We start from the raw sequence: 27772 nt of genomic DNA, 5'->3' as shown, positions 1-27772 counted from the left end.
GTTTGTCTTTCAGCATCCATACCCCAGTTTACCAATTCCCCCACGATGGTGATCATGGTGGGTTTACCAGCTCGAGGCAAGACTTATATCTCCACGAAGCTCACACGATATCTCAACTGGATAGGAACACCAACTAAAGGTATGTCTCTGAAAGTCTTTGTTCAACAACCCCATAAAAGCCACTGGCTGAAAACCTTACTTAGGTAGAAGGCCAAAGTCCTCAATACCAGAAATGCCCCATCATTATTATTATCAGCATTAGGACTACTGCTATCACTATTACTACATTCTTATACAGTTTATAACTTCTTGAGCACATACTCTGTACCCAACACCACTCTAGGTGCTAAGCATAGGAAAACTAGTGTTAAGATTAAATGTCTTCTCTCAAGAAGTTCCATGACCTCGAAACAACCCTGTGAGTAACATTCTATTTTTATTGCCATTACTATTATTGCCATACCAATATTACTACTTTTATTAGCATTACCACTTCTTCACCATTTCATAGTTGAGGAAATTGAGGCCCAAGGGGTGAAGTGCCTTGTCTAAAGGCATATGGCCAGTAAGTAACAGAACCAGGATATGAATCCAGGTCTATTTGATTCTAAGCCTGATACTGTGCCAAGTCTAATGCATGGTTCTACTGATTGGAAGAGAAAAGAATCCCACATTAGCCCTATAGTCTCCTTTTCTCCATTCTTTTTGTCTCCTTCTTTCTCTTGTTAATCTCAACATGCTGTCTCTCTGCCCTGCTTCCTTCTATCTCTCCCCCTCTTCCTTCCTCTCTCCAATTTGTTTCTTTTTCCCATTTCTTATTTCCATTCATCTATGTTCTCTTTATCTAATTCACTGGTGAAGAGTTTCCCAATGGTTTTCCATGTGCCCAAACTCCTGCTAGGCGATGAGGATACAAAACTGGATGAGACTCACCCTGTCCTTGAGGAGTTCTAAGTCTAGCTGGGATATATAAGAATACCTCATATCATCTAGGAATTCTAGAACAGGAGCAGGATGCTGCATGAAATCACAAAGGGGTTTGACAACTGGAAGGCAAGGAAAGCTTCCTACGTAGGATATGTTTGAGCTGAGTCTTGTGGGAGGAGTAAGACATTGGCAGAAGGGAAGGAGAGAAGGAACAGCTCTCATGGAGGACTGCAAGCTCTCAGGAAAATCTGCTGAGTGTAGAGGTACATGGGACACTGGCAGATTGGTTTCTGCCTTAAGGGCCCCATCATGGGTTCAGGGTTTCTGATTCCCCTGCTTTCTATCTTCTTCACTCCACTCAATTCTCTCAAAGGCCTCCAGAGTCATATTTCAAAGCACAAAGCTGAACGTGCCTGTGACCTCCAAAGGTCCCCTTGGCCTGCAGGTTTAAATCCATAGTGGATGACTCACCATCCTCCAAATGTGCTCTTCCTTCTGCCAATGCCATACTCTTGCTCAAGCTGTTCCTCTACCTGGATGTCTTTGTTCCTGACTCCCACTGCCCATATCTGCCTGTAAAAGGCGCCTACCCTAAAAAGCCTTGTTCAAATGGTGAAACCTTCTCAGATCATTCCAAGTAAAATTAGTCTTTCCGTCCCTCTCACTCTCTTCCATGGCTTCATATTGTCTTTGTCAGAGCATTTAACAAACTCTGTGGGAGCTCTCCATTTACTGGTTTACTCACTGTCTTACCTGTTGGACTGTGAGTGCCTTAAGGGCCCCATCATGAAGATCAGGCTAATCCCTGAGACCCAGAGCTCATATCCTGCTTCACAGAGTAGGAATCAAAAAGTATTTGTTACGTGAATGAATGAAATATTAACTCTTTGGCTGCTTATCTTCTTTCTCCTCCTTTCCTTCCCTCCTCTCTAGTTTTTCATCATTGTAAGTGGGAAAGTATGGCCTAGAGATTTACATTTAGAATCTTCATCATAATATAGAAAAATAAAACAACTTTGGACTAGAAGTCAGGAGGTCTAGTCTATATCTGTCACCAACTCACTCACTGTTTGACCCTTGGTGATTAATTTTACTCCCTAGATCTCCATTTCTTCATCTTTCCACCGGAGTAGGGCATTTTAAGGATTGGTGTTTATGATAAAGTAGAATAATGGAAAGACCACCAGCTATGTTGCCAAATAGACCTGGGTTTGAATCTCAGATAGATATCCACAGATAGGAAATAATTGTGCAAGTTTTTCCTATCTCTGAACTTTCAGTTTCCTCATTTATAAAATGGTAATAGTGATCTCTACTTTGCAGGGTTGTTGTGAGGAATAAATAAACTGGTAGCCATAATTTGAAGTTTTAAAAGCAATTTTATAGCTACAAATTATACCTTCTTCCACCTCTGAGGTCCCTCCCAGCAAGGACATTTTTTGGCCACTGGGATCTTCCCAACCTCTTCACTGGCGCTCCCTGCTTTCAGTGTTTAATTTAGGCCAGTATCGACGAGAGGCAGTGAGCTACAAGAACTATGAATTCTTTCTTCCAGACAACATGGAGGCCCTGCAAATCAGGAAGTAAGTACCCAATATTTTAGCAACCTGTGCTGTCTCGTGGCTGAAAGTCCCTTGTTCAGATACTGGGAGAGTAGGGCAGAATAATCTGGACCAGAAAGGAGGCCCTCTAGACTCTCCAACAGTAGTTGGAACAGCCCTTCCATTATCCTGCCCAAAGCCTGTTTCTGGTCATAACCATCCACTTATCAAAAACCTTTAATGGTCTTCTACTTCTGACAGGAGAGAGTAGAAGCTTCTCAGCTTAGCATTTGAGGCAAGAATCTCAATAGCTTGGCCTACTCTAATTTCTGTAGTCTTATCAGTTCAACCTCAAGGTCTCTCTACACTACAAGACTCTGAGTAAAGGCAGAATAGAGCCTGGGCCTTATGCCCTCAATATAGAACGCAGCAGTGAATAATCACTAAAGAGATTTTTGCTGAAAGCATAAATACATTGCCACTGTCATGCCTGTGTGTTGCCCATGCCAGGAATGCCTTTTATTTCACAGACCACATGCTCTACCTGGGTTCATAAAACAGTTCAGCTTGAGTTCCATTAGCTCAAGGGTTGGAAGCCTTAATATTATGGCTTCTGCCGTTGCTCAGCTTTTCCTGATTGTGTCACTTTATACCTGCCCCTAAGCTGTGTAAGCTGTGCACATACAGCCACTTTCAACTGTTTGACCCCTCTGTGCTTAGCACGGTGCCTAAAGCACAGGGCACATAAGTTAGTCTAAGACATGAGAGATGATACAGAAGATACTGCAGACAATGAGATAAGGGTTGTCTCTTTTTCTTTCCTGGTCTATTTCAGGCAGTGCGCCCTAGCAGCCCTGAAGGATGTTCACAACTATCTCAGCCGTGAAGAAGGTCATGTCGCGGTAAAGAAATTTGTTATTTTTTCCTTGGGTATCTACTGGGAAGGGAATTAGCTAATATGTACTGAACATTTACTGTTGTTCTGAGTATTTGCATATATTAATAATTTCATTTTATGCTCCTGCCTTGAGGTAGGTATTGTTATTATGCCCCATTTCAGAGCCCAGAAGAATGGTTCACAGAGACATTAAATAATTTACCAAGGTGGTACAGCATATACCTGGCAGGGCCAGAAATGGAATCCAAGTTTTGTAGCTTCAGAATCCCCACTCTTAACCACTGTGCACTACCAGTCCACCCCCAATAATTCAGCAGGACTATATTAGAATTTAAAACTGCAGTACAAACAGTTTTGAGTTCTAGAGACTTACCTAAATATCTAGTCAGTAGTTTAGCTAGGATTTGCAAATTCTGAAAGGGGAGGAGATTCTCAAATATGCAAATGGTCCAATCTCAGGTACTGAGGCTAGGGAATTGTTTCCTGTTCTTGAGGACTTCTAAAGTGATAAGGAAGGAAGAAGCTTCAGCTAGGAATTGAGAGAACCAGTTCTAGCTCTGCTCTGTCAGCAACTCTTGGTGACTTTGGTCAAGGCAAGTTCTTCTACGCCTCAGTTACCTCACCTATAAAATGACCCTAATAAACACCCACAATTTCCTCTTGCCTTATTACACTCAGGGTAGCATACATTTCTGGACAGACTGCAAGGGCCCAATATGTGCTTGTGAAATTCTCATAAGCCAATCATGAATCCTTCCTATCCTTCAAGACCTTGTTCAAGTTTTACCTCTATATGGAAGCCCTCCACTTAGCACAGGGATGGGCAAAGACTAGGTGTTCTGTTAGCACAAGATTCAGAGTAATCCAATCTCGTTACCTGCCTCTAGGTTTTTGATGCCACCAACACTACCAGAGAACGACGGTCACTGATCCTGCAGTTTGCAAAAGAACATGGTTACAAGGTATGGTAACACTCCAACTCTTATTTAGAGCCTATTTCTCCAGCACAAACCCCAAAGAAGGGCAAACCAGGGGACTCAGAGCAGCCAAATCCACAACCATAAGCTCAACATTTTAATTTGGTTCTCTAACTTTCCAGGATATAGTCAGAAGCAGCAAAGCAGAACAAGAAAGGAGGCAATGGAAGATGCCTAATTGCCTTCCAATTAGGCAATGGAAGATGACTGCAGACAGGCTGGCTATGGGGAAAGAGTGGACAGAGTCACTACAAAAAGCTTATATAAGACCTAAACCCAGTAAAGATATAAAACAACAATCTGGGGTCATTCAGTTTAGAGCCAATCTGCCTCATGAAACTCGGAAGCCTGAAAGTACCACTGTATGAGAGCATTATGTTGTCAGAGATGCCCCTGGAGATGATTTAGAACCATTGAAAAGGAGTAAAGCTATGTTCAGCTCCTATCAAACATAATTTGCTGCTGGAAGTCTCTTTTCTGTTTCTTTTATAGGTGTTTTTCATTGAGTCCATTTGTAATGACCCTGGCGTAATTGCAGAAAACATCAGGGTAAGGACCACCAGTTACTTTTCCACTTTGCTCTGCCTTAGGCTTAGATCATGCCTAAGGCAGAGGTGAGATTGTGCTTAAGGTAACTCCATGAGATTAAAGAAAGTATTCCTCCCTGATCTTCTCCTCCTAGTTTTCGTAGGAAGCATTCCCTAACCATCCTGGCCTACAATGACTCTATTAATTTTAATGAAGCCAACATATATAGTGCCCTTTATATGCTCCAGACACCAGACTTGACTGTCATTAATTTTCACAACAAAACTGCATATTAGAGATTATTTCCATGTTAGAGAGAGGAAACTGAGGTTCCAAAAGGATAAATGAATTGTCAAAGATTCATACAGACAGAAAGGGATAGAAGTGGGACTGGACCTCAGGCTTGACTGTCTGCCTCAAAAGCCTACATTTTTTATTCTACCCCAAAATTCATACCAGAACTACCACTGCTCTTAGATTCTAGGCATGTGGTCTAGAACTAGGTCATTTACCACGTTTTGTTGTTCCCCACTTCATCAAATTACTGGAGCTCAAGAACAGAAGAGACCTTAAGGGTAATTTTCTTCTACCCTCCATCAGATACTTGAAGTCTTACCTAAATGTATATCTAGGTTTTCTTTTTATACCTGCAATGATAAGGGGCCCATTGCTTTCAACGAATGCGGTCCAGTCTAGCTGGAATCTGCCTCCTTGTAATTTTTATTAATTGGTAATTTTTTTAACCTTTTGGGACACACAGCATGTTCATTTCCTCCCTTCCCTCTTCATCCTCCCATCTATCTATTTATCAATTCAACAGAAGTTGACTATATACCTGGGCTTGGCCATTCTGGGCATTAGAGACATATATATGGATAGTGGAGAGTCCTTCCCTTGAGCATATATTCTAGTGAGGAAGACTGGCAAGTATATATACAGAACTCTGAGAACTGAGGTGATATGAGGGAACAGAAGCAGCTTTGGGAAGACAGTGCTGAGGGCCTAACTTTGCATGAGGGCAGAAATCAGGGAAGCCTTCCTAATGGAGGTAAAATTAAAACAAATAAGGATATATGCGATTGTTATTACAAAAGTGTTCTTCACACATGAATGACACTTCAGTTTGCAATGACCTTGAAGAACACATAGGAATTTGGTGGGTGAAGAATGGAAAATAAGGATATAAGCATATACTAAGTATGGCATCTCCGGAGAGCTATAAGTAGCTTAAATTGGTTAAAGCCAAATGTGTGGAGGAATAGGAGAGCCATGGGAGATAAGGTTGAAGAATTAATTTGGGGCCCAATCATGACAAGCCATGAGCGGCCTGCTAAAATAATTCACACTTTTTTTCTAAAAGTTATGACAAAATGTATAAGGGCTTTAAGCAGGAGAATACTTTGGCCAGATATTCATATTAGAAATATCCTTCTGGCTGCCAGTATGGTGAACACATTAGAAGTAAAAAATATGTAGACAAAGTAATTGGGCACAAAGCTATAGTGAACACAAGCAAGAATGAATGGATATTTAGAGGAGATGATAGAGTGGAGAGGATTTGGTACCTGCTAAGAGGTGAGGGATGATAGAAAGACAGACATCTAGGATGACTCCCAGGTTCCATTTAGGAGCAGATGACGGGGTAGGTGATAGTGCCAGTACCTGAGATGAGGACTGCGGGAGGAGACAGTGGGTATTGGTGAATTAGGAGAGGCCAGTCTTTAGAAATCCAAAGACAGCACATCATAATCTCCCGGTAAACACTTGATACAGGTAAGCCATAATGACCCCTGGACAAGATCTCTAGTTCCACTTCTTCAGCCATTTCTCACATCACAATTTCTGGTCCTCTTATAAACGTTCTTCTTTTGTAAGCATTGTATGCTCTGCGACTGAGTATAATGTAACAGGCCTTCTTTGAGATTAGGAATGAGGAGTCACACAATCAGCTTCTTTTCAACTGGCCGATTTTTGTAAACTTAGGCAAGATGTGTTCTCCAGGTCTCAATTTCCTCATCTTTATAATGAGGCATCTTGTACTCAGTGGTCTCTAAGAACCTTCCAAAGAAAACCGTCAGAGACTCTGTCTCCCAATGTCTCCCTTGATACCTCTGTTCTCCCTGATCCCAGCAAGTGAAACTTGGCAGCCCTGATTATGTAGACTGTGATCGTGAAAAGGTTCTGGAAGACTTTCTAAAGAGAATTGAGTGCTATGAGGTCAACTACCAACCCTTGGATGAGGAACTGGACAGGTAAGAGCCAGCACCCCAAAGTCAAAGTCTAGATCTTTTGCCCAGTTTTGATATCCTGTAGAACCTGGAGGGAATATCCTCCCTTTCTGAGCCTCAGCTTCTCTATCTGTAACATCAGGAAACTGAACTTGATGATTTTTCTTCAAGGATCCTTTCAGCTCTGATTCCTTGATGTGTAAGGTGTTCCTAAGACGATTAAAATAGTGTTTTCCTGAGCAATATGAACAATTCAGGACCCCCTCCTGAACAGAACAAATGCCCCCCTCCCGTGGGTGTTGCGATTATTATTACAAAAGTGTTCTTCACACATGAATGGCACTTCAGTTTCCAAACATGTTTACCTTCTTTCTTACAATTAATCCCTTAGGACTCCTGTAAAGGAGGCTGAGATAAGTCTTATGATCATAAAATTTCAAGAAAAAGAAATTGAGTCTTAGAGAACTGAAATTACTTTCCCAAGCTCCCATCACAAGGGGTAGAGCTAGGATTCTAATTACATGTTCTGTCTCCTAGTCATGTCTCTTTTCACAACATTCCCATGTCTCATCAATCAACAAGTATTTGGACCCTTTGGGCTATGGTATATGTAGGGGGTATAAATAGGGGCAAAAGAGGTGGGTTCTATCCTCGGGTAGCTTCTATAGTGCTTTGACATATGAGAATACCCATTGAAAAAAAAAACAAGAAATGCTTTGTCATAATACCGACTAAAGAGAGGAGAGAGCAGATGTGAGTTTTAGATGTAGAATGTTCCCAGAACCCTACTCTCTTTGAAAATGTCTTGTGATGAGAAGAGACCCCAAGTGAGAAGTATAAAGAGGCTTCGAGTGGTCATCACCACTCTAAGAAATCTAAAGAGTGGCCTTGCCCAATTGAAGTACCGAGAGATCAGCACTGTTATTGCCCCACTCTTTAGATGGAGAAACTGAGACCCAGATCAAGTCAAAGGCTTACCTTGGGCTACACAATGAACGAATCAGTAGCACAATATCTGTTCGAACTCATATCTATCCCAGTTGTGCAGATTGTTCATTGTACAGGCACCCTGGTCAAGGGTACACTCGCTTCTCTCACCAAGATGTGTGCTGAAGTAGGGCTGTGTGACCCTGAGGAAAGTACGGCTTTTGAAAATTATCACAAAGGAATGACATGGGCTAACAGCAGCATATGGTGAAAGGAGCCTGAAAGCCAGAGTGGAGGGTGTAAGTGAAAGAATGGCATTGACAAAGCCCCAGCCCTGGGCCCAGACCCTGCGGTTGCTAGGTTGCTGTTTGATGAATTAGTTTGAGCCAGAAGAAGACAAATGTAGAAGGTCAGCTTTATGTCATCATTTTTCTATCAACAGACATTTACAGTCTATGCATCAGGTCCCAGCCCTGAACATGGAATCAAAAGAGGAAAGGGCTATCCCTGATTTGACAGAATGTCCGGTTAGTTGGAGACGACAATGAGTACACAGTTGGTCACAACTCTGGTGACAGTAAACCAAGTGGGCTGTAGGAACATGGGACCCAGTCCAACTTGGAGGAAGAAGGTCTAAAAGAGCTTGATTACCCAATAAGTAGACTACACATAGGGTACCAGCAAGATAGGGGCTACCAAACTAAGAAAAATAACTATCTTAAAAACATTTATTTATTTATTTATTTATTTTATTTTTGAGACAGAGTCCTGTTCTGTCACCCAGGCTGGGGTGCAGTTACATGATCTTGGCTCACTGCAACCTCTGCCTCCTGGGTTCAAGCAATTCCCCTGTCTCAGCCTCCTGAGTAGCTGGGATTACAGGTGCCTGCCACTGCACCCAGCTAATTTTTATATTTTTATTAGAGACACAGTTTCACCATGTTGGCCAAGCTGGTCACTAAATCCTGACCTCAAATGATCTGCCTGCCTTGGCCTCCCAAAGTGCTGGGATTATAGGCATGAGCCACCACACCCAGCTGGCTTAAAGGCTTTTATAATATTGGATATTTCAAAAACAGCATCAAGGTAGTCAAAGTGAAAAAATATAAAACCAGAACTTGAAAGAATCTCCCCATATTCTATAGTTTATAATTTTTATTTTAAATAAAAATTTAAAACATTTTTAAAATTTTTAAAATAAAATTAAAAATTTGGATGGAGGTAGGCATTAGCTACTCTACTATTTTTGGTGTGGAATACCTCTAAATGACTTCACATGATCCTGGTCTCAAAAAAGGCTTCCTAAAGAGTGAATATGCTGGTTCTTGAGGTATGAATGCATAGCAGCTCAACTTTGGAAATCAGGCAAAGAGAATAGTACTTTGTAAGTGCCTAGTTAAATCTGAACAAGAGTAGAGAAATACAGAAAATATTCCAAGTGTAATAACAAAGGTATGAAGACAAGAATGAAACAGAGAAGATATGGGTATGGGCTTGGGACCATAAAGTGAGGCCAACCGGGCCCAGTGTGAGAAGGCAAAACCAGAAAATCAGACTAAGCTGAGGAATTTGGAAGCTCCTAGAGCCTCAACGGACCTAGTGTTAGGAACAGACAGTAGCCAGGCAACAAGTTTACATCAGATATTTTCTACCCCTAGGCTCTGAGGGTTCTAGAAGAAATTACTGGAGGGGGGAGTATTTGGGGGTTCTTCCTGAGAAGGTGGCATTGGGAAAATCACTTTCTCTATGCCTCAGTTTCTTCACCTTTAAAACAGAGGTGATAATCTCTGCTCTGTAGTAATATTATGAGGATTCATGCACTTAAAAGTTCCCACTCCCTGCCAGATGCACAGAAAATGTTCAACAAATACAAGTGCCCTGTGGAAGCCATTGGGCACAGGTGGGCATGATGAGTGTGGTGCAGCCATAAAGGACTTCTCTAGGAAGATCTAGGGAAAGGCTTTCTGAAACCAAACCTGTCGGCAACCTTACCTGCCTCAGGTTAGTGCAGTGCAGCTCTTTTCACTTGGTTTTGTTACCATGCAACCAGGGCTGCTGGTGTCACCCCATTGCCCCAGCCTTCCACTCCTCTTCCCAGGGATTTCTCCAAACTCTGTACAGGCCAACAACTAAACGAGTTAATGCCTGGTACAGCGTAGGCCTCAGAAGTCTTGCTCCATGTTTCTAGTCTTCTGATTAGTCAGTGCCTACACTCCACCCTCCAGCTTCCACACAAACAGGTGGTTGAACAGGTTGAATATCATTCAGTGTATAGGTATTAGTTCATGACAAAGCACAGAATTGAGGATACAGTAAGGAACTTGGGACAAGGACCACAAGTTCCCCAATGATGTTGTGGACCACCTCTGTATCCCCATGCCCCACTACTTGGCACACCTTAGAGGGAGTGACTGTTTATGGAATGAATGTTGAGCACTGATCATGTGTTTCCAAGTATTTGTTCCTGACTGGCCAGAGAGCTCCCAAAGCACAGACACTGGGTCTCCATGCCAAGCACAATGCCTAGAACACAGGAGTATGTTTGGAGTATGTTTGTTGACTGCATAGCAAATAGGAAAATAACCCAGGCCAACCCACCTTCTGAGTGAGGAGAGAGACACACACATGCACAGACACACATATGCACACAGACGCAATCTGGTAGTTGTGTGTTGAGTATAAAGGACAATATGTAGCAGAGGCTAAAAAAAGAGAGAGAGAGAGAGAGAGGGGGGTGAAGAGCTCAACTCAGGATCAGAAAGGGTAGGGGAGTGAACAAGTCAGGAGCTGCCAGTAAGACATTGGAGTTAGCCAGGGATACAAAGGATTACTGCTTCTCTCTGACTATGTTAGGGATGTGAACCCCAGAAGAGAGAACCCAGCTGCCTGTAATAGTATGAGTGAAAAGGCAGTATGGCTCAAGCTGAGGCTGAAGGAAGGAGACAGGGGGAAATAGCTTATAATGAGCTCCTTTGGGTGGCCAATAACCAAGTCTCTAGGACAGGTACTCGGTACAGGGCAAGGCATGGCATCACATTAGGTGATAGCTGGGTTGTGGAAGAGGTTTGAAAGGGTGTGTGGTTCAGGGTTTCTTTCGGAGTCAACCCTACCACCATTAGCCCCTGAGCTGCCCTTGCTCCTGCTTGGGTCTGGCCCAGCCACCTGTCCTACATCAAGATCTTCGACGTGGGCACACGCTACATGGTGAACCGAGTGCAGGGTCACATCCAGAGCCGCACAGTCTACTACCTCATGAATATCCACGTCACACCTCGCTCCATCTACCTATGCCGGCATGGTGAGAGTGATCTCAACCTCAGAGGCCGCATCGGAGGTGACTCTGGCCTCTCAGTTCGTGGCAAGCAGGTAGGGTGGACCACACACACCCAGATGGGTTGGCTGGGCTGTCCTAGGTGGGCTGGAGGTGTAGTGGTGGCCACATTCTGGGTCCTGAGGTGGGATGATCCAGGGATGGGGTAGAAGCAGATTCCATCACTCCTACTCTTCCATCCATCAGCCACTCAGTCTCTTCCCAGCCACCAAATGGTTCCCTATGCCACCTGTTCTGCAGGTCTAAGAGCTTGGCCTTGGCACCCAAGGCCTGCCCAAAGCCAGCTGCTCCATGACAGTGACTCCCTTTGCCCTTCCTGACTGGTTCCATCATCTTTCTGACAACGTTGTGCCTTTGCTGGTGCAGCTCCCCCACCTACTCTACCCTCTTCTGTCTCCTCTGTCAGTGGGTGACCATCAGTGGCACAGACAGCTGCCCTGAGAGACCCATCCTTGAACCACTCTTCTCCCCAATTCTGCCCTCCCCACCTCACCCCAACACAGGTGTCACACTGGTAGCCCCTGTCCCCACCCATGACAGTGTCCTTCCTGTCCTCCCCACTCCCTTCCAAGGGCCAGCACCTGCTCCAGAAAGCCCTCCCCATCCTCTCCTCCCTCCCAGGCAGGTTGCCATGCCCTGGGCTCCAGCTCTCCCAGTTCTGGCCCATGTGTGGCTCTCCTGGCCTGAGTATCTTCTCCACAGCCCAGCACAGTGACCTGCATGTTCCGGTTGCTGGCTAAATACAGGGATCCATTTCCACAGCATTTGGTCCTGCACCTGGGCTTGTTAGCACAGGTATTGTTCCTGCTGGCAGGACTGCTTGGGGATGGAACAGGTGGGAAATGAAGTGCAGGATGGACAGTTGTTGTCATGATTGTCATTTATTGGACACCTATGCACAGTCACGGTGCCATCTGCTTCTGCATGTGTGGCTCATTTCATCTTCACCACAGGTCTGTGGGGTGGGCATTCCTACCACCAGTTTATGGATGAGGAAGCAGAGAGCAGCCCCAGGGCAGGTGGCCAGGATGAGACAGAGCCAGGGCTGAAAGCGGAGCCTACTGACCTGCCCTCAGCTCCCCCACTGGAGATGGGGGGGTGCCCCAGGCAAGGCACTACCCTGGATGGCCACGCCCTAGTGTCTCCCTTTCTGTTACCTCCAGACTGACAGCCTCCCCTCAAGGTAGACTCTAACCTGTGACTCCCTCATGTCCCACTCCTCAGAGCAGAGTCAGAGGCTGCTGGAGGTGTGACCCCAGCCCACTGCAGCCCCTGCAGCCAGGGCCATCTTGGGTGGAGCCAGCCTGGCCCTACCCACACAGCTCGGAGCCCAGATGGACATGTGGCTGTCTCCACAGGGCATGCCTCCCTGCACACAAACCTGTGTGTGTGTGCATGCACACAGCTGATGCCACCTTCACGCTTCTCACAGAGCACCAGGCCCAGTTTACAAAGCACCTCCCTGTCGAGGTAGCTCTCACTTGTGCAGCACCCACTGTGTACCAGGCTGTGGTCTGGGTACTCCCCATCCACTATCTGAAGTGTGGCCCCCAGAGAGCAGGCCAGGTGAGCCAGTGGTCTTTGGATATGAGGCCAGGGAGGGGCAGGGATGTGTCCAACAGCACAAGGGACCATGTAGGGTGCTGAGGGAGTTTAACCTACGGATCCTACCTCCCTGTCAAGGGCTCCTTCCACCAGAGCATGCTGACTCCTGACTCATTTCCATAATGAAATGTATGTATGAAACGCCTATATCCACATATAAAAATGTGTGCCTGGACCTGTGCACCTGTGCAGATGTTCCTAACACATGCCATCAGCGGTTAACAACACACCTATACACAGAGGAGGAAATCACTAGCTCCTCTGGGCTCCCACAGCCCTTTATGGTTCCCCTCGGTGCTGCCAGTGTTTCCCTCACTGGACTGGCCATGTCTTGAGAACAAGAACACCCCAGCACCCAGCACAGGGCCATGAACACTCAATACATGTGTGAATGTCCTTAGAACCTGGGTACCAGGAACCCTGCTTAAGCGATAAGTGTTCACAGTGTCAAAAAGTAATGTCTCCCAAATCCCACAACCCCTACTTCCAGTCCATACTCTGGTACCCCCAACCCTAGAATTCTTTGTCCTTGTTGTCTAGAGTCTGCTTTCAATGCCTACATGGGCCTATCCCAGAGTCTGTCCACCTGAGGTCAGGCCATATAACACGACCAAGGGGTTGCTATTTGTGGAGCATGGGGATTAGTGGAGGTGGAAATGTGGACAGAACTCAGTTGTGTGACTTGGTTATCCACAAGCATATACTAAAGGCACATAGAAGTGCAGGATGGAGCCAGAAATGGAGAGATAGACTGTGCATGGAGTGCCTCCATTGGTACTCTTGTCCCAGGCTCCACAAATATTGGAGGTGGGCCTGTTTGAATGAATGAATAACCAAGTAGGGGTTTTGGTGAGCAATCATCAATGAGCGCGCGTGCACACGTGAACTCTCTCTCTCTCTCTCACTCATGCTATTTTCTATTCCTTTGGCCTGCCATCACATGGGAAAGAGTATGGCTTTTTATAAATTTGGAACATTTAACTCTTTGCTCTGCTTGTTCATCACCACTTAATTTGTGGCAGATCTGAGCTTGTTCTTATGGCCACTCTGCTCTCTCTCACCTCTCCTTTTCCCCTTCTCTCCTCCTCTGCATTCCCATGCACTAGTATGCCTATGCCCTGGCCAACTTCATTCAGTCCCAGGGCATCAGCTCCCTGAAGGTGTGGACCAGTCACATGAAGAGGACCATCCAGACAGCTGAGGCCCTGGGTGTCCCCTATGAGCAGTGGAAGGCCCTGAATGAGATTGATGCGGTGAGATGCATGGGGTGAATCTCCTGTGTGGAGGGGGTGACTTGAGTCTGGGATTATCCCCTGGGTTGCCTCTGCTCCAGCCCCTATGGGGAGCCTAATTAATTCAACAAACTTTTTTGACAACTAGCCATGTGCCAGACATTATTCTATGTCTTGGGGATCCAGTGAAGGCCAGAATAGACAAAGTCTCTGCCCTCATCCTAAAGACAGACAGTAAATAGGACATTACATCTCAGTGTGACAAAGGGCTATGAGAGGAGAAGTAGAAGGGATTATGGAGGATCAGAGGGTGAGGGTGCTCCTGACTCAACTTGGTGGTGGGGGATTTACAAGAAAAGCTTCCTGGAGGAAGCTAGAGGTGACATAAGAAGGAGGCGAAATGGTCTGGGGAGTGGGGAAATAAATTTAATTCAGAGACAGAAAATAGCTCATGTGAAGACCCAGAGATAAGAAGAGAGCATGGCAAGTTCAGGGAACTGAAGGAAAGAATAGCACAGAGGCTGGGACAGCAATAGTGAGATCTGGAGAAAAGGGAGATGAGGCTTGAAAGGAAGCCAGGCCACCAGGCTTTATAGTTCATGTTGAGGGATTCAAATGCTGCCCTAACAACAATGAGATGCCATTGATGGGGTCCACATCAAGTAGGAGTAGTCTGACTGTGATGCACATTTTTAAAGAAAGCCCACTCTGGGCATGTGTGGAAACTTGGTGGGAAGAAGGCCAGAATGAACATGTAGACCAGTAAGAAGTTGACTGCATTAGTCTGGTAAGAGGTGGGGGCATGTTGGACCAGAGTAGTGGCATTGGAGATGGAATGAAGAAGGACTTTGGGAATGTTTCAAAGGTGGAATCAGGTCAGGTGCAGTGGCTCATGCCTGTAATCCCAGCACTTTGGGAGGCCTAGGTGGGAGGATCACTTGAGCCCTGGAGTTGGAGACCAGCCTGAGCAACATAGTAAAACCCCATCTCTACAAACAATTTGAAAATTGGCTGGGTGTGGTGGTGCATGCCTGTGACTTCAGCTACTCAGGCGGCTGAGATAGGAGGATTGTTTGAGCCTGGGAGGTTGAGGCTGCAGTGAGCTGTGATCATGCCACTGCATTCCAGCCTGAGTGACAAGCAAGGCCCTGTCTCAAAAAAAAAAAATTTAAGGTGGAATCAGCAGGGCTTGATGGTGCACTGGCTGTAAGGGATGCGGAAGAGGGAGACATGAAGGACCCAACCTTGGTGGTATAGCAATCTCTCTTCAGGGTCAGGTTCTTCCATGAGCTCTTTGAGAAAGGAGCTGTTTCCTCTCCATTGTTCACCTGCACTGTAGGTACAATGGCACTGGGCAGCAGCGCACAGGTTATGATTGTTAGGCATCAACATAAAAGCTTCACCACTTGTGTAAATAACTTGCGTTTGGGTAGGTTAACTTACTTACTTGCCTGCTAGATATGCCTCTATAGAAACAGACATGTATGTGTGTGTACATTCATACATATGTGTATATAAATATAGAGGTACAGAAATACACATAGTTAGAAAAGGGCTATACAGCATTGTTCTGTATACCACATACATTTGCTATAAAATATATGCAAGCAAATATGAAATTTCTTCATCATAAGTTTGGTGGCTTCTTATTTCTGGTCCACATGTGGTGTAAACATTTATTGAATCCCTCCTTGTTTCAGGTTTTGGAGTGATACTGGAGGTGGAAATTGATCTAATTCATTCCTGTCTTCACTGAATTTTCAGGCTAAATAGGGTAGACAGAGGAATAAACAGAGAAATAGAGAACAGCATGTGTGATACAGGCTCTGATAGGCAAGACTATGGGTACATAGAAGTTGGGGCAGGACACCTAACTCAGCCAAGATCCACCTGGAAGAAGTGATACATAGCTGAAGCCTCAGGTTTGAGTAACAGTGAACCAAATAGAAAGGATCAAGAATGACATTCCAGGCAGAGAGACAGGGATAGGGAACTTCATAAACAAAGAGGTTGATTGGATGTGTTGAAATGCTAAGGTTGTAGTAGTACAAATGGAGAGGGAAGAAAAAAGGAATCGATTTGAGAGAGATTTAGGAGGTGGAATCTCAGAAATTGGCTATGAGGGGTGAGTGAGAAAGAAGCAAGAATTTAGGATGATAAAGCAAGAATTTAAGTTTCTGGTTTATTTTCCATGATTAATAAAATATTAATACTTGATTCTAATGATTGGGTCTTTAAAATGTCCCTTGCATATTCTGTACTAATATATTTTACTTACATTTTTCCAGTATTCAAAACACTTCTATGAAGTAGTTCTAATTCTCCACATTTTGCAGACAAGGAAAGTAAAATTTGGAGAGGTTAAGCAATTTGGCTCAATAATGAGTCAATGACCATTTCTATAAGCAACAGCCTCCTAGTACTCCTCAGAATAAAAAGTTGAAGCCAATCTGGAAGGACCTCATGTACCCAGTAGGGTGCACTTTCTTCCACGGGCAGTGTGGGTTGGAGAAGTTTCACACTGCAGAGATGTTTGTGGGTTGGGGTAGGGGTTCACTTCCTCACCCCTGATGGGGGCATGGTAGATGGGCCCAGTAGACAACAACCAGAGGCCACTGGCCCCCTACAGGGAGATATAATTGGAATCCACATACCCAAAAGGAAACCTTAGAAACCCAACATAACTTTCCACCACCAGCAGTAGTCACCTCACCTCTGGGAGTTTCTCAGTAGACTTGGAATCTCTCATAAGCACCTTAGGAACTCATTTTCTGAGCACTCAATTCCTTTTTTGAATGAGGAGAGTGTATCTCCCCCAAATCCACTCTGAAACCATTAGGAATTTATTAATTTTTCCTGTCTGAGATGTCTGTGGATGCCTGTTTATCTGCCAGAGTTCCCAAAGTAGAGGTCTTCAGACACAGGCACACAGATACTCTCACATATACACCAGAGACATAATGAGGGACATATGCATTAACAGACACACATGCCACAGACACACTGAGACCTGCATGGAAAGACCACATGGACACATTCTCCAATGCTTAGACACCCTGTACACACACACACACACACGAGCACACAACATATGCTGAGACAAATACACAAACACGAGGCATAAGTCCTTAAACATACCACAAGTACATATCATAAGCATGCTCCACACAGACTTGTAAACACAGCCACGAATTCTTATGCCCATATTTTTATAAAAATACATACTTATATGTATAATGTACACCTGCAGACCTATCTGTACAATCATAGAAAAACATCATACACTCAGCCTGAACACATCTATCCACACACACTCACTGTCACATCCATACAGCCGCACACCTTATACACACACACACACACACATACACACTTACAGATAACAGGCACAGACCCAGAGCTGTGTTCACAGAGACCCAGGTGCTCATGTGCTACTGTTCCACAATCATCGAAGAATTATGGCAAAGACTCTGTGGAATTTCATCTTGTGAATACTTTTGCCCCCAAATACTTTTTCTCAGGGTGTCTGTGAGGAGATGACCTATGAAGAAATCCAGGAACATTACCCTGAAGAATTTGCACTGCGAGACCAAGATAAATATCGCTACCGCTATCCCAAGGGAGAGGTAAGGCTTGGGGGGTGGCCTAATGCCTAGGACTACTCCCCAGTGTCTTCATTGCAACTGCCAGGATTCCACAGTTGTCTAGACAGCTTTAGAAACAGAGTAAGCATATCTTGCAGCAGCTGCCATCCCACAGGCACATGATTATCTGGCCATTGGTTGTTTTAGATTCTTGGCTATAGGCAACAGATCCATCCCTTTCTTTTAAAAGCTACATAATTTTCTTGCTTATTTTCTTTCTACTTCAGAAGTGCTTACTTTATCCTGGACCTTGTCTCTGGTATCCCTTCATGAAGACACTTTAAATAGTTCAACATACTTTGATTTCCTGATATTTCGTTGCCAAGTTGCCTAAAGCTCCAGCCTCTCTGGGCAGTTGGCATTGTCCCAAGGGACAATGGGTAATAATTTAATCAACTTCTTTGCCACTACATGAACCAGACCATCAGTTCCCTATCCCCATATGAGATGAATGCTCATTGCATTTGATCAAGCCTCCACTTAGCCAGTTCCACATTTTAGAGCATTTATTAGTCACACTTTAATATAAATTGCTGGGAAAGTTATTACAAAAGAAGGACATCTGGGAAGATAAAACAATAGATATTCTATTCAGTTATACAACACTTTCACATTTTTTCTCTTCACCCTCAGAGATGACATTATAAAATTCATCTTAATTTGCCCTCATTTTCCTTTAGGTATTTAGAGGCTGTGTTATTAGAGGTATACAATATTAAAGCAATTATACTTTCTCAATGAATTGGACATTTTATCATTACATAGGACCAAACCTCTTTCTTCCCGATAATCCTTTTTGCCTAAAAATGTATTTTATCTGACATTAATATAGCTGTACAAGATTCAGTGACTTCTGGTGACTGCTTACCTAGTTCACTTTTAGCTATTCATTTACTTTCAACTTCCCTGTGTATCTTTGTTTTGTGTCTCTTATAAACAGCTTACAGTTGGGTTTCCTTGTTTTTAATCCAAACTGAAAATATATGTCTTTTGAATGGTAAGGTTGGTATATTCACTTTTATTGTAATTACTAACTTTTTTAGTTTATTACTATTATCTTGTCTTGAGTTCTCTGCTTAGTTTTTTCTCTTTTCCTGCCCTCTTTAGGATTGATAAAGTTTTTATATCCATATTTAAGTTATATAATTTTTTTCCATTCATTTAGAGATTACCCTTAACATTTAAAACAGTTTTCATCGTGATTCTTTCAATTTTTAGTCTCTATCTCTGAAGGGGTGGCCTGCCCCTCCACACCTGTGGGTGCTTCTCGTTAGGTGGAACGAGAGACTTGAGAAAAGGAAATAAGACACAGAGACAAAGTATAGAGAAAGAAAAGCGGGACCCAGGGGACTGGCGCTTAGCTTACAGAGGACCCACGCCTGCACCGGCCTCTGGGTTCCCTTAGTATTTATTGATAATTATCTTTACCATCAAAAAGATAAGGGAGTGGCTGGAAAATAGGGTCATTGTAGGGAGGAAATCAGCAGTAAGACATATGAACAAAAATCCTTGTAACATGAATAAAATTAAAGGAAAATGCTGTGCCTTGAGATGCATATGCGAACATCTCCATAAACCTTTTAGCAGTATTGCTCCAGCAAGCCCCACCTTATTCCTAAAGGCAGTTTTCTCCTTGCTTAGTAAACAAACCATTGCCCAGGGAGGGGCAGGAGACAAATGTTTTTCTCTTTTTTGAGATTTAAGAGAATGGTGATGACCTTTAACCACAAGCAGCCTTTAGGCACTTGTTTAACAAAGCACATTCTGCACAGCCCAAAATCCTTTTAACCTTAAGTCACCTTCGCACATGTCTCTTGCAAGGACAAAGTTGGAGGTAAGGTCACAGATTAACAGCATCTCAAATACAGAGCCAAATGGAGTCTCTTGTGTCTACTTCCTTCTATATAGACACAGTAACAGGCTGATCTCTTTCTTTTCCCCACATATCTCAATAAGGATGTAAGGTCAAAATGTATTTCAAAATCACTCATAATTCTTTGCTGAGTGCTATTATGCAACCAACTCGAATCCTTAACATTTTAATATTCATTATTAACAAAATCTAAAATCAATATCTCCACCCTCTACCTAAACAGCAGAAGAACTTTAAAACTCTGGCCACTGTGTCTCCTAATTTACATGTTGTTTGTATTTTAGGTCAAACTTGGTCTTAACCCCCAAGTGAATTATTACTGTTGTTGTTATTATTGTATGCAATGTTTATTTAGACTTAACCACATGTTTACCAATTCCTGTGATCATTCTTGCCCCTTGCACCTCAAATCTTCCCTCTGAGTTCATTTTCCATCTTTCTTTTTTATTTTTATTTATTTACTCATTTATTTTATTTTATTTTATTTTATTTTATTTTTGAGATGGAGTCTTGCACTTTCTTTTTTTTTGGTAATTTTTCTAATTTATTAGTTTAATATCCCTCCCATTTAAAAATTTAATTTAATATACTTAAAAAATTGACACATAACAATCCTACATGTTTATGGAGGTACATAGTGATGTTTTGATACATATAGTATATAGTAATCACATCAGGGTAATTAGCATATCCATGATCTCAAACATTTATCATTTCTTTGTGTTGGGAACATTCAATATCCTCCTTCTAACTATTTGAAACTTATAATATAAACTATAGTCACCCTACAGTGCTATAGAACACAATATTATATTCTTCCTGTCTAGTTCTAATTGTATACCCTTTAACAAATCTCTTTTCTCCCCCCAACCCTTACCCATCTCAGCCTCCAGTATCCTCTGGTCTACTTTTTACCTCTATGAGATCAACTTTTTTTTAGCTTCCATATATGAATGAGAACATGTGGTGTTTAACTTCCTGTTCCTGTCTTATTTCACTTAACATAATGTCTTCCAGTTCCATTCGTGGTGCTGAGAACAACAGGATTTCATTTCTCTTTTAAGGCTCAGTAACATTCCATTGAGTGTATATACCAAATTTGCTTTATCTAGTCATCTGTTGTTGGACACCTAAGGTTGATTCCATGTCTTGGTTATTATAAATAGTGCAATAAACATGGGAGTGCAGATGTCTCTTTGATATAATAATTTCCTTTTTTTATTATACTTTAAGTTCTAGGGTACATGTGCACAACATGCAGGTTTGTTACATATGTATACATGTGCCATGTTGGTGTGCTGCATCCCTTAACTCGTCATTTACATTAGGTATATCTCCTAATCCTATCCCTCCCCCCTCCCCCATCCCCACAATAGGACCCGGTGTGTGATGTTCCCCTTCCTGTGTCCAAGTGATCTCATTATTCAATTCCCACCTATGAGTGAGAACATGCGGTATTTGGTTTTCTGTTCTTGGGATGGTTTGCTGAGAATGATGGTTTCCAGCTACATCCATGTCCCTACAAAGGATGCAAACTCATCCTTTTTTATGGCTGCATAGTATTCCATGATATATATGTGCCACATCTTCTTAATCCAGTCTGTCACTGATGGACATTTGGGTTGATTCCAAGTCTTTGCTATTGTGAATAGTGCCACAATAAACATACGTGTGCATGTGTCTTTATAGCAGCATGACTATATTTATTTTATTTTATATATATATTTTTTGAGATGGAGTCTTGCACTTTCACCCAGGCTGGAGTGCAGTGGCGCGATCTCGGCTCACTGCAAGCTCCGCCTCCCAGGTTCACGCCATTCTCCTGCCTCTGCCTTCCAAGTAGCTGCGACTACAGGCACCTGCCACCACACCCAGCTAATTTTTTTGTATTTTTAATAGAGACGGGGTATCACTGTGTTAGCCAGGATGTTCTCAATCTCCTGACCTCATGATCCACCCACCTCAGCCTCCCAAAGTGCTAGGATTACAGGCGTGAGCCACTGTGCCCAGCCTTCCATATGTCTTTAGAAGCTTTTTTAGTGAGTAAACACACCCTTCTTTTTGTTTAAAAATGTCTTGGTAGGAGGGGGTCCTCAATCCTAGTGATGCTTGGCTGGGTAAAAACTCTAGGTTGACAGTTGTTTTCTCTCAGCACTTTGAAAGTATTACCCTCACTGTCTTCTGGCTTCTACTGTGGCTAGGAAATCTGCTGTCAGTCTAGTTTTCTTTTCTCTCTGGCTACTTTTAAGGTTTTTGTATCATTGTTGCTTTAAAGTTTCTTTCTAATATGTCTAGATGTTAATTTCTTTTCATTTATTAATATATTGCTTGGGATTAGTGAGACTTCCTGAATCTGAGGCTTGGGATTTTTCATCAAGTCTGGAAAACTCTCAGACATTTTATCTTTAAAAATTCATCTCTCACATTCTATTATCTTCCTCTGGAAATACAATTGGATGTATGTTACTTTACTCCTGCCTCTATTCATGTCTCCTAACTTTTCCTTCCTATTTTCTATCTCTTTGTATCTTTTGCTGCATCCTGAGTAATTTCTTCAGCTTTATCTTCCAGTCACTATTTCTTAAGTAGTATCTAATATGCTCCTTACCCCATCCACTGAGTTTTCAATTTTAATGACTATTTTTTTATTTCTGCAATTCTATTTAGTTCTTTTTCAAATCTACATCGCATTTTTGATGGCATCTTGTTTCTTCCTTACATTTTTTATTCCACTTTTTATTTCTTTAAAAGTTTCGAACATATTTATTTTATATTGTGACATCCCTTATCTTAAGTTTTTAGGGTTCTCTTCTTGTTTCTGCTTATTCTCACTCATGGTAGCTTATTTCCTTGTGTGTTATATGAGCTCCAGCTTGGCAAGAATTTATCTATGGGAATCTCACACAGCCTGAGTTGAGAGAATCCAGACAGATTTCCGCTTGCTTCTTCTAAGCAGTCCTGGGAGCTAACGACTTAGGATCACTTTTTATTAAACTCTCAGCATAACATTATTCAAATCACATGGGTAGTGTAGCTCTGAATCACCAGCTCACCTGAGGGAAGTCTGGTGGTTATAAATTCTTACAGGAGGATTTTCACTTATTTCCCCTGAGAGCCAAGGAGAGACAGACACATTTTCTTGTTGTTTCTTTTTGCTTGTTAAGAAACTTTTTCTAGTTTGCACTTTTGCTGAGAGTGTAAAGATTTGGCCTTTGAGGGTCTCAGATTTATGTGAGAGTATCAGTCTCAACTCCCCACCTTGTGCACACCCGAGGCCTTATCTTCTACTTCTATAAGGTTTTTAAAACTCAAAACTCTTAGTTACTATGATTGGCAAATGCCCCCAGGGCAGCTGTGCCTTCTACATCTACATCACTTTTTTTTCAGCTTTTCTTCATTTTGGGGCCCTATATTTATAAAATTTTCATTATTTTTGTGAAAGGTCAGCAGTGCACTTAAGAAGACAGTTTGCAGTGGGGAGTTTTATTGTTGTTATTGTTATTTAGTCCACTGTATTGATACACTTATTTAGCCCACTATATTGATAGCCCCCATTTAGCAGATAGTGAAACTAAGACCCTAAGAGGGAAGTGAGTTGCCTGAGGTCATACTGCCGGGTCAACAATTGAACTGGCACTGGAACCAAATGTTCTTGATTCCTAATTTAGAGTTCTTCCCCTCTGGGCAAATGTGCCTCATCTCCCTTTCTCACTCAAGTATCTCTCTTACGTTTAGTCCTATGAGGATCTGGTTCAGCGTCTGGAGCCAGTGATAATGGAGCTAGAACGACAGGAGAATGTACTGGTAATCTGCCACCAGGCCGTCATGCGGTGCCTCCTGGCCTATTTCCTGGATAAAAGTTCAGGTACTACCCTAATCTCTGTTTTGGGGATGTTTGATGGTATTTGAGACACTGACACCAGCAATTAGATATCTATATCTTAGTAGTTGAGAGAAGAGTATTTAGAACAAGGATGCCTAGGTTCAGATTCTTTCTCTTTCACATACTAGCTGTACCGCCTTTCACAAATTACTTTAACCTCTCTGGCCTCAGTGTCCTCATGTGTAAAATGGGGAGAATAACAATGAATTTTAAGTAACACAAGTAAAAAATTTAGAACAGATCATGACACACTGTATGGGCTATATGTTAACTGCTATTATTAGTATAGTATTGTTCTTAGCTAACATTTTCAAAGCCAACGTTAACAGTCTGCCTCAATCTGGAAAAGATGAGCTAGTATTTCTCTGAAGCATGCTACCATCAGGTGATAGTGGGGCCTTTCATAGCTTCATGATCCTGATTACAAGTTTCTGTCCTTGCTATAGGGGTAATTTCCCCAAGATAGTGATGTTTTCATTTTAAATTGTTTTTCAAATGATAGTTTATTTTAAAAAAATATCTAGGCATTGCATTTATACAGTATTTACACACTGACTACATAGGCTGAACTGCAAACTGGGGCAGCTGGCCTGGCAAAAAAACTGTTATATCACTTTCAGGCATGAGATTCCATTTCCAATGTGGATGCTGAAATGTTAGCATTTCCAGGATATTTTTAAGGTATCTCAGAACAAGGCAAAATTATATTCAATGTCTACAATGTTTTACAATCTTGGATCTTTTCTACAATGCTGGTTTGAAAATAAAGAACACTGTAATATGGAGTCATCCAGAATTGGAACCCAGGGCACTTGAGAACTTGACATTAAATAAGGAATTTCCTCTGCCCAGTCCTCAGTTTCCTCACTGGAAATAGGTGATAGGATGTGCGGTGCGGGTCCTTGCACGGGTAGATTTCTCTGTGTTCACATCTCTACTTTTCGAGGCAATGTTCTGAGACCATGAGACAGGTGCTGTAACTCCCATTGTCCAGATGAGGAAATGGAGACCCAGAGAGGTGAAGTGACTGGCACAAGGTCATGGGGCTCAGAGTGTCAGGGATAGACGTTGATCCCAGGTACATGCCAGAGGACTTCCCCTTTCAGATATGTGTGGAGTGCTTTTTACACACAGGCTACCTGTACTGGGAGCCAGACAGGGCAGCACTGGACAGATGTTCTCACCGCCCCCCCCACCCCACCCCATTACTCAGGTGAATGCTGGAACAAGGCCCAGAGAGATTATGTGACTGAGAATACAGACCCACAGAACCTCAGGGCTTGGGCACCCTCAGAGTACATCTAGTCCAATCCTGTCCTGTGAAATGGGAACACTGAGGACCAGAGAGAGCAGAGGCTGGGCCAAGGTCACTAGTGGAGGCAGTGGCAGAGCTGGGTCAGAGATCTCAGGCAAGTCACTTCCCTTCTCTGAGTCTGTTTCCTAAAGTGTACAAGGAGGGTATACGGTAGTACCTCAGTCTATCTTTAAGGGTGTCATGAGGTAGTGGGCAAAACACCCTTGGCCCAGGGCCTGATGATGACAAAAACAAGGAGGAGCAGCCCAGGAACGAAGTGGATGGATGCCCAGGAAGAAAAACAGCCAACCTAATGTCTCAGGAGGCTGGGAGGGCAGTGGCAGGCCTCAGAAACCTAGGGTGGAACCTGCTGTTTGGGGAAGCCATGAGGGGTGGTGATCCTGCAAAATGAAGGGAAATGAGTGTTATGTGCAGGTGGGCAGGAAAGTGGGTATCAGGAGAGATTGCCTAGCAGGTGGGTATATCACCCCCAGGACACTGCGAGCCCCTGGATGGCCGGGGCAGTTGACAGCAGGGGCCAGTGCATGAATTCTGGTGTCACAGGGTCCCAGGTTCAAGTCCTTGCTCTGCTGTTTCCTGGCTGTGTGACTTGCAGAGAGCATTTTCCCTCTCAGAGCCTCAGGTGGCTGAGACCATGAAATGGGCTTACTGCCCCCACCTCTCGGGCTTGCCCGAGAAATGGAAACATAGGTCCAGACAAGAAATTGTACATGAATATTCAGAACAACTTTATGCATAATGTCAATAACTGGATACAAGTGATGGACAAACGCTCGTCCATCGCCAGGCCTGGGGCAGGAGTGATCAGAGGGAGCAGGCCCGGCTGGGAGAAGGTTGTGAGTGCTGTCCACTGCCACAGCAGGGCCTCAGAAAACACTTGCTGACGTGAACTGTGGGCCTTTGTAGTGTGGGGTCTGTGGAAGGCCCCAGCGTTGGGGCAGGAGAGAAGCCTGCCTGGGTCTCCTGTTGGCCCTGTGAGGGAGGTGGTAGCCGTCTCCAGGGTGGCCGGCCTGGCCCTCCTGCAGGACACGCAGTCCAGTCCACCACCATTTTCCAGGGCATTCTTGCCTCCCTGCTCTCCTCCTCTCTTCCCAGCTGCTCTGAGCACTGCCCCTGCAGGGTTGGGGGGAGTGGGCCCCTGGTGAGGCCCCACCACGGCAAGGGGACATGGAACGGGGAGCATCCAGCAAGCCTGGGGGCCTGGGGAGGCTGTGTCCTGGCCAGCACCCTGCCTCTGAGGGCTGCTTCTTGTTCCTTTCCGGTGGAGCTTTCGTATCTCAAGTCCCTTCCACACACAGTGCTCAAACTCACTCCTGTGGCTTATGGTAAGTACTCCCACCTTGATTCAAGGACAGGCATTTAGAGGCTATGAGCATGGCCCTAGTGCCTACCATTTGCCTACCATTTGCCCAGAAGAGTCCTGCAGGAGGTTTCCTGGGTGGGTGTCCTGCAGGAGGTTCCCTGGGTGGGTGTTGGGGTGGGACTGATGGTAGTAGGATAACAGGGAAAGAGTAGGATGGCTTCTAAATCTGGAGATGGCGCTGACTTTCTGTGTCTCTGCCAGAGCGCCCAGCACAGAGCACCAAGCTGTGGAAGGGGGATTCCCCAAAGGGACCAGAGGAAAATTGTAGGTTAGGGCCGTATTGGAGAAAGAGCACAAAGACCAGCCTGGGCAGTTTAGGCTCTTTCTTGATACGTTAGCTATGAAAGGTTCATGAACAGGGGAGGGACAGAATCAAATCTATTCTGGGGTGCGAATAGGGCAGATGACCTACTGAAGCCTGGAGTAAGGTACAGTCCACAGGGATGAAGCTAAGGGAGCTTCCACAGGCATTAGGCCCCCTCTGTCAGCCCCAAGCCCCAATGATGCACCCTCCTCCGTCTTCAGGTTCCCTAGAACTCCCTCGTGACCTTCCATACTCCCGGTGTTGCCACAACCACACTGTCCTCCAGATAAACTTTGCCTGGCACTGATCGCCCAAGGCAGTGGCCCCAGGACTCTTCCACCTCTTCACCACCTAACACAGCTTGGAGGATCCGCAGAGCTACATCAATATTACATAGATGAAACTGATGTCCTGCAGACCTCGAGAGCTGTGGGCAGCCAGAGTTCATCTTTCATCTCCATCCCCATTTACAAATGAGCAACTGAAGCTCAGAGAACTAAGACTGTTAGGGGCAGAGGTGACAGGATGCCCTGTTGACTGCCTCTTAGGCCTGGTGTCTTCCCCACACATCACACAGCTGTCTAAATTCTCTGTACAGGCGAGTCATGATCTGTACACAGTATGAAGCTGGGGGTGTGGCTGGTGATGCGGGGGAGGTGATACCTCAGGGAAGACCTGTGCCTACCTTGGGGGCTTATGGACAGATGGATTGTTCTTTTCCAAGGCTGCAAAGTGGAGTCCATCTACCTGAATGTGGAAGCCGTGAACACACACCGGGAGAAGCCTGAGGTAGGTGGGGGACTCCATGGCCCAAGCTGGCTGTGGACACAGCACATGGTGAAAGCAACTTATCCACAGAAAGGATGCCCCAACCCCACGAAGCCTGTGTGTTTTGCACCAACAGAGGGAGCAACCAGCACCCAGAAATGTGGAAACCACAGCCCAGACCCAAGGCACCATGGAGATGCAGGGCTGGGGCAATTCCTGCCAAAAAGGCCTCAGCCCAGGCCTACCTAAGGGTCAGGATCCGAGCCTGGCTGAAAGAGAGGAGCCTGGCAATGAGGACAAGAGGCAGGGGGGAGGTTGGGGCCCTGCACTGCTGTCTACTTCCTATTGATCCTGTGCTCTCTCCTCAGAATGTGGACGTCACCCGGGAACCTGAGGAAGCCCTGGATACTGTCCCTGCCCACTACTGA

General features: G+C 44.2%; 1 protein-coding gene across 1 annotated transcript; it reads left to right on the top strand.

Annotated features, from left to right (window-relative positions):
* Positions 1-45: 45 nt before the first annotated feature.
* PFKFB1 (6-phosphofructo-2-kinase/fructose-2,6-biphosphatase 1) lies at positions 46-27772 on the top strand. The gene is made up of 12 exons (XM_011946595.1): positions 46-139; positions 2417-2510; positions 3304-3370; positions 4254-4328; positions 4836-4892; positions 7002-7123; positions 11185-11392; positions 14069-14215; positions 17716-17820; positions 23447-23576; positions 27301-27365; positions 27713-27772. Exons 1-12 carry the CDS (start codon positions 46-48, stop codon positions 27770-27772), a joined length of 1224 nt encoding a protein of 407 aa, XP_011801985.1.

Source organism: Colobus angolensis, unplaced genomic scaffold, assembly GCF_000951035.1.
Source record: "Colobus angolensis palliatus isolate OR3802 unplaced genomic scaffold, Cang.pa_1.0 Scaffold250, whole genome shotgun sequence".
Lineage (NCBI taxonomy): Eukaryota > Metazoa > Chordata > Mammalia > Primates > Cercopithecidae > Colobus > Colobus angolensis.
This window is presented reverse-complemented; position numbering and strand designations above follow the sequence as displayed.

Excerpts from the sequence above, each read along its gene's own strand:
- PFKFB1 (XM_011946595.1), top strand. The coding sequence starts at position 46 with ATGGTGATCATGGTGGGTTTACCAGCTCGAGGCAAGACTTATATCTCC. Across the intron at positions 4,329-4,835 it reads CAAAAGAACATGGTTACAAG|GTGTTTTTCATTGAGTCCAT; the intron begins GTATGGTAACAC and ends TTTCTTTTATAG. Across the intron at positions 14,216-17,715 it reads CCCTGAATGAGATTGATGCG|GGTGTCTGTGAGGAGATGAC; the intron begins GTGAGATGCATG and ends ACTTTTTCTCAG.